The sequence below is a fragment of the Pristis pectinata genome, chromosome 6 (genome assembly GCF_009764475.1).
Source record: "Pristis pectinata isolate sPriPec2 chromosome 6, sPriPec2.1.pri, whole genome shotgun sequence".
NCBI lineage: Eukaryota > Metazoa > Chordata > Chondrichthyes > Rhinopristiformes > Pristidae > Pristis > Pristis pectinata.
This window is the reverse complement of record NC_067410.1, coordinates 59,196,844-59,212,092: the sequence shown is the minus strand read 5'-3', so window position 1 is coordinate 59,212,092 and position 15,249 is coordinate 59,196,844. Positions and strand designations below refer to the sequence as shown.

At 40.4% G+C, this 15,249-nt stretch overlaps 1 protein-coding gene across 1 annotated transcript in view; it reads right to left on the bottom strand.

Moving 5' to 3' along the window:
• ubxn7 (UBX domain protein 7) overlaps positions 1–15,249 on the bottom strand; it is a 64,362-nt gene that overhangs the window by 7,515 nt on the left and 41,598 nt on the right. Inside the window, exons 8-10 of the mRNA XM_052017945.1 lie at positions 13,835–13,962; positions 13,178–13,580; positions 3,122–3,201 (exon numbers count right to left, since the gene is read on the bottom strand). Of these exons, the coding sequence (XP_051873905.1) occupies positions 3,122–3,201; positions 13,178–13,580; positions 13,835–13,962 (611 nt within the window). The remainder of the gene's footprint in view (positions 1–3,121; positions 3,202–13,177; positions 13,581–13,834; positions 13,963–15,249) is intronic.

The window sequence follows — 15,249 nt, the reverse complement described above, 5'->3', positions numbered from 1 at the left end:
TATGACTTTCTGCTTCTGTTTTAAATACACCACAAAAGCCAGCCTCACGAGAAAATACCGAAATGGTTGCTCATAGGCCTTTGAGGCTTCAAAATTAAGCTGGATATTTGAATGCAAGGGTCACCCTGCTAATCATCAAAAAAGTTGGAATAATTTCATATTTGCAACAAATGCACTACAAAACGAGAAGATGGTTTCTTTATTTTTTGAAAGTAATTTAATAATTATTCAGCTGGTGGAATGACTTTGAGATTTAAAATTCTTACTTTGTTGTGACCTCCATTTTCACTGCAGAAATCAAACTTTACATCATTATCACACAAATTTCTCAAGGAAATCCTTTTGAATATATTCCCAATAAAAGCTTACATTTAAAGCAAATGCACTGCCCCATGATAGAATTTCCGTGCAACATTATGCAAGTGAGTTGGAGTAGAAACTAGGGCGTGGAGGGGGAAGGAAAATCATTTGATAAAATAGTATTAACTTCACACAATTTGCTGAATCATTGACTGCACATAAAACAAACTCCACCTAACCTCTCAAGCCAATGTATGAAAACTTTATGCTTCTGTCAATACTCAATGTTTTGTCAGTTTGATTTTATTCAGTAATCTTAGCTCAACACAAACTATTCTACTTCCAGTAACAGAACTTTAACTGATGAAGGTCAAGTCTTATGCATCTCCAAATGGTCTCTTCAAACATAACCAAATTTCTGTCATTGTACTGCTGGGTGTTCTTCCAGGCTTGAATTGGGCATGTCATGAATATTGTATGTGCTCATCATTCTATACTGAAATCTTAGTATCAGTGCTGAAGTGGTTTTCCGGGTTTAAACATTGGCCCATTCATTTTATATGTAGGATTGAAGAAAAACAAGTAACTGCTCATAAACATAGAAAGTAGAAGATGGCCATTCTGTTCTTCAGGCCTGCTTGGCCAATCATTGGATCATGGCTGATCTACCTCACTTCCATATCCCCACACTTTCTTTGATGCCTTCTGTGTCTAGATATCCAACTCCTTCAACATATTCAATGACTTGGCATTCATACATTCTATGCTAGAGAATTTAACAGATGAGAAACTGCTTCATTGAGAGGAAGCACAGTTGTAAATGTCCCACTCCACAGGCTGAGATTGTGAACCATCTTTGTAGACACCCCAGCTGGGGTGAAACATCCTCCCCACATCCAGTCTGTCAGAATTTTGTACATTCCAATGAGATCCTGTCATTCTTCTAAACTCCATTGAGGATAGGTCTAATCAACCCACTCTCTCCTTGTACGACAGTCCAATATCCCAGGAATCAGGGACCATTGGTTGTTACTCCTATTATTACCCGAATCACTTTTAATTTTTTTTTTAATGATGTTACAAGTTTTTCAGCAAACCAGGCAAGTCTTAAGGGAGTGTGGGGAAACTCCATGCTGGTGAGTTTGAAAGGAGTGTTGGAAACATTATCCAGTGAGCCAGATGATGAATTGAGATTTCCAAACAACAGGATAACAGATTATTGGAATTTTAATGTACATCCTTGTGCATGGAGACCAAAATTTGCAGGTGCTTTCTCACCAAGGCCCTGTATAATTTTAGTAAGACATCCTTGCTCCTGTACTCAAAACCTCAATGCAATGAAGGCTAACATACTATTTGCCTTCTTACCTGCCTGTTTCACCTACATGTTTGTTTTCAAAGCCTGATGCACAAGGACATTTGGGACACTCTGTATGTCAATAATTTCCAAATTCATTACCATTTAATTAACACTGCCTTTGTTTTTCCTACTGAAGTGGATAACTCACACTTATCCACATTAAATTGTATCTGCCGTGTACTTGCCCACTCAATGTCCAATTCACCTTGGAACCCACCTGTATCCTTCTCATAACTCCAGCCATTGGTGCTGTCAGAAAACTTAGAAACATTACATTTTATTCACTCAACCAAATCATTCATGTACACTCTGAATTGCTGAGGCACAAGCACTGATCTCTATGATACCCTATTAGCCCAAGAGAGTCCCAATTATTCCTATCTAAATATTTTACCCCCAATTCCAACTGCTTTAATTTTGTGCACTTAAATGGAACTTCAAAAGTGTTCTAAAAATCCAAATACAACACATCCCTTGGCTCTCTCTTCAACCAATTATATCCTCAAAAATCTCCCAATAGGTTTGTCTCTTCTTTAAATCCATATTGACTTTTTCTAATTCTGTTGATATCTTCCAAGTGTCCTGCTATCATATCCTTTACTATAAAGGAGTATTTTCCCCACTAGTGACATTAGCCTAACTGGTCTGTGGTTCCCCAGTCTTTTTCTCTCTCCATTCGTAAACAATGGGGTTACTTTTGTCACGCTCCAATCTGCAGGAACTGTCCCACAAGCTAGAGAATCTTGGATAATGACAACCAATGCATCCATTATTTCCATGGGTACCTGCTTTAATCTAAGATGCAGATCATCAGGCTCAAGGCAATTATCAGCTTTTAGTTCCATAAATTTCTTGAGCACTTTTTAAAAAAACTAATTTCCTTTAACTTTACTTTTTCATTAGAATCTCAGTTTCTTAATATCTCAATAAAATGTTGCAACCTCTTCCTCGAAAACAGAACAAAATATTAATTTAAATGCTCTGCCATTTCCTTGTTCCCCATTGTAAATTCTGCCATTTTTGACTAAGTAACCCATGTTTAGCTTCATTAATTTCGTTCTTTTTACATATTTGTAGAAGCTTTTATAGTCCACCTTTGTTCCTTGTGAGCGCATTCTCAAAATTTATTGCTCCTCTCAATCAGTCTGCTGGTCCTAATTTAGGCTATAATTTTGGCAGTTTAAATCCAATGTAACCCCTCAGCAGCAGACAGGTCCAAATGGATGAGGTTAAAGCTGAAAGCAATAGTTGCTTTGCATATTCATGTCTGTGAACGAGATGGCAGGGTGCCCTTCTGATCAGAGCAAGCCACTTTCAAACCCAGACATTGCATCTCCCCAAATCATCAGAGCAGGGACCAAAATCATTTTAAAATGTCTTAGAGTTCAGCTAGTATAAATATTCTACATTGTGCTTCTACTTCTCTTCAACTGTAACAACTAGATAAAATAAAATACAGACCAGTAGTTTTGCTTGAGCTGGAAGTGCAATCTGTTCCCTTTGTCCATTCGGATATCGCAGCATCAGACTTGCTTTTGGTCCTATTTGAAGATAATAACATACAAGACAACATTATATTCATTACTCCATGCCAGTCAGTACATTGCTCCTCAGTCCACACTGTGATTCACTTGGCCAGTGTCAAGTTACGTTAGCCACTTTCTACTCTCTATACACATACGACTGTGTGGCTAAGCACAGCTCCAATGCCAGCTTCAAATTCGCCGACAACACTACTATTGTTGGACTAATCACAGGTGGCGATGAGTCCACTTACTGGAGTAAGATAGGTCACCTAGTTAAGTGGTGCAGCAAAAACAACCTCTCGTTTAATGTCAGTAAAACTAAAGAGCTGATTGTTGGCTTCAGGAAGCGGAAGGAGGGTGAACATGGCCAGTCCACATTGGGGGATTGACTATGGAGAGTCAGCAGCTTTAAATTCCTGGGCATTAACATATCAGATGTCCTGTCCTGGGCCCAGCACATAGATGCAATCATAAGAAAAGTACGCCAGTGTCTTTGCTTTCTTAGGAGGTTAAGCTTGTCACCAAACACTCTAATAAACTTCTACAGATGTACGGTTGAAGGTATCCTGACTGGTTGCATCATGGTCTGGTACGGCAATTCGAATGTGCAGGAACTCAAGCAGCTACATGGGCACATCCCTCCCACCATCAGTAGTATCAAGGCGGCAACATCCATCAAAGATCCCCACCATCCAGGCCATGCCATCTTTTCACAACTATCAACGGGCAGGAGGTACAGAAGTCTGAAGTCCCACACCACCAGTTTCAAGAAAAGCTACTTCCCTTCAACCATTTGGTTCTTGACCTGCAAGGGTTAATGACTGGCAATGTAAGGGGTAATGGTATGCTTCTCATTGTCAGCAGCTTCCCAGAGTAAAAGAATTACCTCAGCCATGGGGTGATATAGCTTTGACTAGATTTAAGGCAAGGTGTGAGTGGGAAAGCAATTAGTTTTTTTGGACATACCTTGTTGTGCTAAAAGCTTTATGTAAACAACTGCCTTAGTTTCCCATGAAAGTGGATATAAAGATACACAGTAACCCAGGCTTTTTTGAGTGAGCCTAATTCAGAGCTCAAGTTACACAGTTTACTCTTTCTCTGTATCCCTCACTCCCACTAGCATAAACCTAATAAAGCATTAATCATAAGTTCTTTGGTTTTGCTGTTGTCTGATTTATTACAGAGCGCGGGTCGACTTTGACAGAACCAACTGGCAAAATCCTAATTACCACTACATTTCAGCAACATTGACCACTCTGATCACTTTGCATTAAAATGGACTGTTTTTTTGTTCTAATTGTGTTTCCTTTCTTGTAAAAAATGTGTATAACTTATCTTTTTCTTGTGAATGCTGCTTATATGATGCTATGTGCCTGTGATGCTGCTGCAAGGTAAGTTTTTCATTGCACCTGTGCATACACGTACTTGTGCATATGGCAATAAACTCAACTTTGACAAAATGAACTTGGGGAACACATACAACATAACATGCAACCTTGTCATCAATGATGACCTGTTGACCCTTTCCTTCCAAATCTGGTGAATCCTTCAAGACCTCTGTAACCTTGCAGAAAATGAAGATCTTAAGTCAGTGAAACTGTAGCAGAATTTAAGACACTTAAACTCCTCTGGCATAAGGATTAATTCATGTAGCAGAATAGTTAATATAGATCATCACAACTGGGGTCAACATGATGCTGTTAGGAGGCTAGCACAGGTCCAGTTAATCTGGACTAGTTGAGATAGAGTTGATGATCTCCTGGGTTCCTCTTTACCTATGATAGAAACAAAGACTGAATAAAATCACAGCACGTAGTTCAATCTTTTATCAAGAATCACACATTACAACCAATACATATATTCAAGTTAGCAGGTGTTGCTTGAAATGGTGGGGGTTGTGGGGAAGGAATCCTGCAAATCATTCCAAAAGACACTACAACTTGCCTAACACGATGACCTTCTTACAAGATCACTTCCTTCCTTTGGATAGCTTTTTCCATCGAGTCAGAACATGCTTCCTGGGTCAAATGGCCTCCTCCTATGTCGTATTCTATCATTCTACGGTTCGATTATCTAACCCAAGAAACAGATCAGCATCGTAGAACCACTTATGCCTAAACTTAACTGGTAAGTTATGTCAATAAATACACTCTTGCCATGTCATATTTCAAAAAGTACATTGGATTGTTTAACCTTCTTAAGACCCATGATATTCAGATTTAATAAAAAAATACATGCGATTCACGTCATGAATGAATCGTACTCAACAAAATAGATCTGACGATTACTGTTGAGAAGCTCAGTTTCAGAGGTTTAGCCCAGGCTGTATCTGTTTATTCATGGAATAAGAGGAGGATACTTTGAGCAACATTTCATAGAATCATAGAACAGTACAACACAATACAGGCCCTTTGGCCCACTTTGGCACAGAGATCCCTCTGCTCCTCCACACTACCCAGAATCCTGCCATTAACTTTGTACTCCACCAAGGTGGAGTTTGTCCTTCCAAAGTGTACCACCTCACACTTCTCTGGATTGAACTCCATCTTGCCAATTCTCAGCCCAGCTCCGCGTCCTATCAATGTCCCTCTGCAACCTTTGACAGTCTTCCACACCATCCACACCACCACCAACCTTTGTGTCATCTGCAAACTTGCCAACCCACCCTTCTACCTCCTCATCCAAGTCATTAATAAAAATCACAAAAAGTAGAGGTCCCAGAACCGATCCTTGTGGGACACCACTAGTCACAGCCCTCCAATCTGAATGCACTCCCTCCACCACAACCCTCTGCTTTTTACAGGCAAGCCAATTCTGAATTCACATGGCCAAGCTTCCCTGGATCCCATGCCCTCTGACCTTCTAAAGAAGCCTACCATGTGGAACCTTGTCAAACGCCTTACTAAAATCCACGTAGACTACATCTACTACACTACCCTCATCAATCTGCCTGATCACGTCCTCAAAGAACACTATCAGGCTTGTGAGACATGATCTGCCCTTCACAAAGCCATGCTGGCTGTCCCTGATCAGACCATGATTCTCTAAATGATCATAGATCCTATCTCTAAGAATCTTTTCCAACAGCTTGCCCACCACAGACGTAAGGCTCACTGGTCTATAATTCCCTGGACTCTCCCTACTTCCTTTTTTGAATAAGGGGACCAACACTGGCCACTCTCCAATCATCCGGTACCATTCCTGTGGACAACGAGGACTCAAAGATCCTAGCCAACGGTTCAGCAATCTCCTCCTTGCGGAGCAGCCTGGGGAATATTCCGTCAGGCCCCGGGGACTTACCTGTCCTAATATTTTCTAACAGCTCCAACACATCCTCTCTCTTGATATCTACATACTCTAGAACATTACCCTTACCAACACTGTCCTCAGCGTCATCGAGGCCCCTCTCCTTAGTGAATATTGAGGAGAAGTATTCATTGAGGACCTCACCCACTTCCACAGCTTCCAGGCACATCCTCCCACCTTTGTCTCTAATCAGTCCTACCTTTACTCCCGTCATCCTTCTGCTCTTCACATAAGTGAGAAAAGCCTTGGGATTTTCCTTAACCCTACTCGCCAAGGCCTTTTCATGTCCCCTTCTTGCTCTCCTCAGCCTCATCTTAAGTTCCTTCCTTCCTTGCTACCCTATATTCCTCAAGAGACCTATCTGATCCTTGCTTCCTAAAGCTTATGTATGCTCCCTTCTTCCTCTTAACTAGTTGTTCCACTTCTCGTCACCCATGGTTCCTTCACCCTGCCATTCCTTCTCTCCCTCACCTGGACAAATTTATCCCTAACATCCTCCAAGAGATCCCTGAACAATGACCACATCTCCATAGTACATCTCCCTTCAAAAATGTCATCTCAATTCACACTCGCAAGTTATAGCCTTATAGCCTGGTAATTTGCCCTTCCCCAATTAAATATCTTCCTGTCCTCTTTGTTCCTGTCCTTGTCCATGACAATGCTAAAGGTTAGGGAGTGGTGGTCACTGTCTCCCAAATGCTCACCCACTGAGAGATCTGTCACCTAACCCGGTTCATTACCTAATACTAGAATAATATGGCATTCCCTCAAGTCGGCCTGTCAACATACTGTGACAGGAATCTGTCCTGAACACATTTCACAAACTCTGCCCCATCTAAACCTTTGGTACTAAGCAGGTGCCAATCAATATTTGGGAAATTGAAGCCTCCCATGATAACAACCCTGTTATTCTTGCACCTTTCCAAAATCTGCCTCCCAGTCTGCTCCTCAGTATCCTTGCTGCTACCAGGGGGGGTCTATAGAATACTCCCAGTAGAGTAACTGCTCCTTTCTTGTTCCTAACTTCCACCCATACTGACTCTAAAGAGGATCTTTCTACATTATCCACCCTTTCTGCAGCTGTAATAGTATCCCTGACCAGTATCGCCACCCCTCCTCCTCTTCTCCCCCACCCCCCCACCCATCCCTTTTAAAACACTGAAATCCAGGAATATTCAGTATCCATTCCTGCCCTGGTGACAGCCAAGTCTCTGCAATAGCCACAATATCATAGTCCCACATTATTTATCCAAGCTCTTGGTTCATCACCCTTATTCCTGATACTTCTTGCATTTAAGTAAATGCACTTTAGCCCATCCGCCTTTCTATTTTTATACCCTGTACTCTGCTTCTCCTTCCTCAAAGCCTCTCTATATGTTAGATCTGACTTTACTTCTTCCACTGACCTACCCCTCTGGTTCCCATCCCCCTCGCAAACTAGTTTAAACCCTCCTGAACCACACTAGCAAACCTGCCTGCAAGGATATTTTATCCATGTTCCAGCACCACTGCTACAGATTAATGGGTCATTTCCCTTCTCAGTATTTCACTATGATTGGCACAAAGCAGCACCTGTAGTTTGACAATAAAATCATTGGCTTTTAAACAAGTCCTAAGGACGTGAAAGATGACACATAAAGAAGTTCTTTCCCTTCTACCTAATAATTAATTGCAATGTTGTGGAGTACCTTCCAAATGCATTGCCCAATTGGCGACATGGCACTAGGAATAGCTGGGCTATAAATGAACCAATTAGGATTGCTAAATAGGGTCGTAAAACATTGGTGTTTCAACACTTTTGGCTTCTGCTATTACAAGTAGGGATATGTCCGAAAAAGTGTGGCAGAAGATTACAAGAAATGGAAGTAGATTCAGAAGAAAAACAACTTTAAAAAGGAAGCTAGGTTTATCAAGAGTTACTCGGAAACACATGGGATAAGTCAAATATATTCTTTGTGATTCATGGTCACAAAGTATTTTCTCATGCCCAACAGCCTGACCAGCTGCTGATATGCAAGAACCGTAACACCAGTCCCAATGCACTGAGGAACACCTACGTTAGACTATTGTTTATTGACTACAGCTCTGCCTTAAATATTATAATTCCAAACAAGCTCAGCACCAAACTCATGGGAGACCTGGGACTCAACATCTCCTTTTGCAACTGGATCCTTGACTTCCTGACCAACAGACCGCAATCAGTAAGGACAGCAGCAACACCCCACCATGACTATTCTCAACACTGTGACCCACAAGGCTGCATTCTCAGACCATTACTCTACTCCCTGTACACTCATGACTCTGTGACCAGATTTTGCTTTAAACGCCATCTACAAGTTTGCAGAAGATACCACCGTAGTGGGCTGTATCTCAAATAACAATGAGTCGGAGTACAGGAAGAAGATAGAGAGCTTAGCGACATGGTGTTATGACAACCACCTTTTCCTCAATGTAAGCAAAACAAAAGAGCTGGTCATTGACTTCAGGAAGACAGGCAGTGCACATGCTCATCTCTGCATCAACGGTGCTGAGGTCGAGAAGGTTGAGAGCTTCAAGTTCCTAGGAGTGAACATTGCCAATAGCCTGTCCTGGTCCAATCACATAGGCGCAACAGCCAAGGAAGCTCACCAGCACCTCTACTTCCTCAGGAGGCTAAAGAAATTTGGCATATCCCCGTCGAACCTCACCAATTTTTATTGATGCACCATAGGAAGCATCCTATCTGGATGCATCACAGTTTGGTATGGCAACTGCTTTGCCCGTGACCGCAAGAAACTGTAGAGTTGTGGACACAGTTCAGCGCATCACAGAAACCAGCCTCCCCTCCATGGACTCTGCCTATACTTCTCGCTGCCTAAGTAAAGCGGCCAGCAATAATCAAAGATCCCACCCACCCCAGACATTTTCTCTTCTTCCTTCTCCCATCGGGCAGAAGATACAAAAGCCTGAAAACACGTACTACCAGACTCAAGGACAGTTTCTATCCTGCTGTGATAAAGACTATTGAACAGTACGATAAGAAGGAGTCTTGATCTCACAATCTACCTCATTATGACCTTGCACCTTATAGTCTACCTGCACTCACTTTCTCTGGAGCTGTTACACTTTATTCTGCACTTTGTTATTGTTTTACCTTGTACTACCACAATGCAATGTGTAATGAATTGATCTGTATGAACAGTATGCAAGACAAGCTTTTCACTGTACCTCACTACATGTGACAATAATAAACCAATTCCAAACTTGGGATATCAGGTAAAAGCTGGTCTCTCTAAATGACAGACAAATAGCATGGACACATCATGGATTTGAAGAACTAAAAAGCCACATAGCAAAGCTTGCTACTAACACAATGGTGGGCCATAATGTAATCATCATAGATTACACCTTAAAATACATTATGTGAATGGGACTAAGCTGTGGCATATAGATTTCAATGTAGGCAAACAAACGTTAGACTTAAAATGGATAGAACTACGTTCTAAATGGTGAAAAGCCAGACATAGTGGAGGGCCATAGAAGGATGGGAGTCCAAGTACATAGACTGTCAAAGAGGCTTTTTATATCTGGAGGATTAGAGTAAAAAATGATAAAAGTCAAGCTACAGCTATATAAAGTTCTGGTTAGACCACATCTGGAGTACTGAGAACAGTTCTGGCAATATTTTGCAATTAGGGATAAAGATATATATATATATATATATATATACGTAAGATCATAGAAAGGCACAACCTCATTAAACATTAGCAGGTTAAGAATTCTTTGCCCAATTCTGAAAGATGTCAGACCCAAAACATTGATCTCTTTCCACAGACGCTGCCCGACTTGTTGAGCTTTTCCCCAGTATTTTCTGTTTTCGTTCAAGAATTCTTGAGTTCATTATTAGTCTTACCAATAAAATAGTGATAAAGTTAGAAGCTAACTGTCAAAATGCAAAATATTTTATCCAACTGCTGACAGGTTTGTGCCATGGGACAGTTTATGAAACAAAGACCTTCAGTATACCAGGACAGATTAGGGGGTGCAACAGCAACCCAGAGGCCTGAAATTTTCATCCAATTAATTAAACAAATCCAGAATTTAAGTAAAATAAAACATATAATTCTTTCCTTTTTAGGTCAAAAATGGATGCTACTATTGAACTGTTGCTAAAACATGCATGATTCATCATCATTTGAAAGAGGAAACTTGCCAATATTCACCCTTGGTTTAAGGACTTCCTAAAATGTAGTTAAAACATAAATTTAGTGGGATGGAGATGAAAAATTGTTGATGCTAGAATTAGTCTATAACATAAGTTGTGGTTTTGCTGCAACCAATCTACTCTCAATTTTATTTAGACATATTATTCATATAGCTACAAACTTTATACAAGGTATTAAGCAGAACAAACCTCACTTCCACTGTTTTGAGAGTCGAGAATTGTACCTAAAAGAGTGCAATTTGCAGGATGACAAGAACCAACACCAAATGGAATGTATTGCTTAATGTCTCAGCTAGTTTTATTGTGGCAAATACAACTCAAAGAGCAATAGGCTTCTGAAAACCACAATCAAATTGCAGATCAAAAAGTTTGTCTGACCACCTTATTTTGAAACAATGCAATGAAGACTACATCAGACACAAAATGCCCGAAGAGTTCCTTCAATGTCAGTTTACTAAACAAAATAATCCAGTGGAAAATTGGAACATCTCATTATGGGTTCAGGGGTGACCTCCACCACCTCTAGCCCTCTCCAAGTTCTTCTGTCCTATATTCATAACTATCATTAATTTCCAAATGCAAGAGATTGTCTTCAAGCAACTCTAACCTAGATTCTCACAGATGGGTTTGAGTGTCAAAATATACAATTGACTCTTAACTCTGGAGCACTGATGGAACTGATCTCCTAGAAGCAGGAAATGTTCCAGATTAATATAAACTACCTGGTCAGATTTATTTTACAAATAAAATATTTTGAACTCTGCAGTGACATACTCAACAGCATAACTGTATTTGGCATTTTTTTTAAAGTCTTATAATGAACAAGGCCTTCTTTCTTGGAATCAGAACACAAGTTTACCAATAACATGAAGAAGAAACAAGTGAAAGCTATGTTTTCCATGAGACTTTTTAAACAGCTATTTTTCAAGAGATTAAGATAGTCTATTTTAAAGTGAGGTGTTCTAATGGCTGGCCATTGCTCATTAAATGGAGTCTTCTCCTCATCACAAGTTATTGCGCCAGTATCTATTTTGCAGGTGGTTTGCAGATCATTACAAGTCATGTGCTTCAAGAATGTGAATGAGCAAAACTGCATTCTCAAAGGCATGGTCTGTGCATTTCCAATTATGGGCAAAGGAAAGACAAGTCTTATGCAAAACTGAGCTATTAAAAATAACCGGAGAATTGGTAGAGTCAGCCACATTCGTCACATCATGAAGCAATGTCACCCACATCTGTACATCATACACCAAGTGGATGCAATACATCACAAGTTCAAAAACATCAACAACTAACAGATAAACTGATAGCCAAGTATCACAGACTTAAAATGTTTCCATTTTCATTTTAAAAAACTTGGCTTTGAATTTTAAGTGAAATGCATAACTTTTTGCAGAGTCACATATCTTGCAATTGAAAAATAATGCCAGAGGTTGCCTGAAGAAGACATGTTACAGAAACATTCACAGGAATACAGGGGAAGAAGGGCATTTTATATTGATGATAAACACTCTGTTCTGCCATTTTCTGTACCATCCTTACCCATATTAAAAACTGAAGTTGCCATTTATATGGTGCTTTAATAGCTTCAGGCTGTTCCAGAGCACTTTATAGCTAATGTTGTGATACTTTGACAATCAACCATCGCAGGAAATGTGACGACCAATTTTTGACTAAGCTCCCATAAACAGTAATATTAAATGACCAAATAATCTGCTTTAACATAAATTTCAAGGGATACATGTTGTCAAGAACACAGTAAATAACTTCCCTCTCTTCTTCAAAAAAAAAGAGCTACAAGAGCCAACATAGACTGGTGAAGCCAGAAATAACAATTTTACACATTTGGTCAGTATTTCAGATGCATTCATGTACCTCTGGATGTGGGCACCAACAAAATTTAGCAGGCAGGATGGCCAATCTGTAATTCGGCATCAAAGTGAACAATACATAAATGGAGGCTACTCAGCCCATCTTTCTGTGAAGACTGATCTCCCCTTCAATACCTGCATTTGCACTTCCATCACTATCTGTTAGACAAGTCTAGCTATTGTCTATGAAATGTGCTTTTCAGCAATTCTGATTGTGCCAACTACATTTCTCTTGGTAATATATATATATGTATCTATCCAAGTAGGAATACTCATCAGCACCAACCTATTTTGTTCCAACTGCAATGTATTTATTCATTTCAATGGACCTTTTCTCTTCAAATATTTACTTAACATTCATGCATGCTCATTGTCACCTCTTCCCATTGGTCTTGGGAGGAGGAGGAGGAGTGGGGGGGAGGAGAGGGGAGGAGAATTCTCTACCCAAGAATGCAGAGAATACCATCTTCAGAAGAACTGCAGTAGTTCAAGGAGACAGCTCAGTAATAAATTCTACAATAATATTCAATGGCATAAAATAAATTGTTGGTCTAAACTGCTCCTTAGTATTTATGCATAAACTTAAAGGAAATCAGAAAATGTTTCTTACCACTATTATCAAAATAGACTGCTGGATCTTCTATTTCTTGCTGCTTTGTTGAGGTTTCTGCATCTGCCCCTGACCGATTTTTCTCAGATCTGTCTTTGCAGGAAAATTCCAAACTAGTGTCTTTCCCTGCCTCAGTTCTTTCAGTTAATTCTACACGTGTTTGTTTACTGCTTAGATCCTTGCGTGGAGTTTGTTTCTTTTTTGTGGTACTTTCCTCTTCCCTTTCTTCATCTGATCCATTGATGGAGATGAATCCTTCACTGTCTGAGAAAGCTTCTGCCTCTGACTCCTCATCCGACTGATCCTCATTCTCAGGACTTGACGACTCATAGTGCGTTTCTTGTAAAGAAGCCTTAATTGCTGCTTCTAGCTGGCTATCTTCGCTGGCATCAATTAAGCTCTCCTAAAAGATGGGACACAGGAAAAGGAAGATGACTATCACCTAAAGGATCAAAAAATGTTTAAGGATATCATCTCCCCAAAGTTCTGACACTGTGTTTCTTTTCCCATCCCACACATGTTGGCTTTCTCATTCTCTTTGAAAGATGTCTCTATTGGCTCTTCCATGCCCCACAAGTCCAACATCAGGATGCTCATTGAATGCATTGCCTTTGGTACACAGATACCCAGCTAATACCTGCACTTTTTCACACTTACCGATCGCAGACGTTTCTTTGGTGGGCTACAGGAGAGTCCATCTAGTAGCCCGTGCTCCGTTAAAAATCCCGTCACCTGCTCCAGGAATGAATTCACGTCCAAGTTACGCCATTCAACTAATTTTTGACCTAAAGAGGATTTAGGGTGGGGAGGGGAAAGAAATTGGTGAAAAGCAAATTCAAAGAGTCACAAAGTTTTATTTCCCAAACTTTACAAACAGTGGCGCAGTTGGTCGAGCTACTGCCTCACAGTGCCAGAGACTCAGGTTCAATCCTGACCTCGGTTGCCTTATGTGTGGAGTTTGCACATTCTCCCTGCGACCACGTGGGTTTCCCCAGTTGCTCTGGTTTCCTCCCACATCCTGAAGACATGTATGTTGGTAGATTAATTGGCTGCTGTAAATTGCCCCTAGTGCACAGATGAGTGGTAGAATCTGGGGGAAGTTGATGGAAATACAGGGAGAATAAAATAGGAAACGGGTGGTTGATGGTCAGGCACAGGCCAAGTGCACCAAAGGGCCTGTTTTGGTGCTGTATCTCTCTTGGACTCCAATAATATTAAACCATAGATTGGGAATGGGGGGGCAGGGTGGTTCGTTGCTGGGCAATAGAAACTTATGTTTTTAAAATATGTATCCTGTCAATGATTGAAAATGCTAAATTTTCACAATGAATATACTTATAGTTAGGGTACTCTTCATTCTTCACATACCTCCTGCAGACAAAAGTTGTCCATAAATTTAACAGACCAGCCTCTCAAATTTTAGGCACCCACTTAAATTACCCTTTAAGAGGGATACTTTATTGCTTAATAAATATTAAGCAGCATTTAAGAACATAAAATAGAAGCAGAAGGCCATTCAGCCCCTCACACCTGCTCAGCCATGGAACAGAATCACAGCTGATCTCGTACCTCAGCACTATTTCCCTGCAATAACACCATGTCAGTCGGTTCCCTTTACATCCAAGTATCAATTGATTTCTTTTTTGAATATACTCTGTGATTGAACTTTCACAGCTCATGAGGCTAAAGTTCCAAAGGTTCACTATCGTCTGCTGAAGAAATATCATCTCATCTCTCACAATAGCTGACCCCTTATTTTGAGGCAGTGACCCTGGGTTCTATACAGCCCAGCTGCGGAATCACCATGCCTTAACCTTTCCTGTCAAACAACTTAAGAATTTTACGCATCTCAATGAAATCACTTCTCACTTTTCTAAACTCAGGTACAGGCCTAACCTGCTCAATCTCTCCTCATGCAACAAATCAGCCATTGCATAAATTATTCTGCTGAACCTTCAATGCACTCGTACAGCCAGCATATCCTTCCTTGGGTAGGGAGACTAGACCTGAACTTAATTATATAATTCAGTAATAGTCAACATACAAATAATTACAATAGTCAACATACCAAT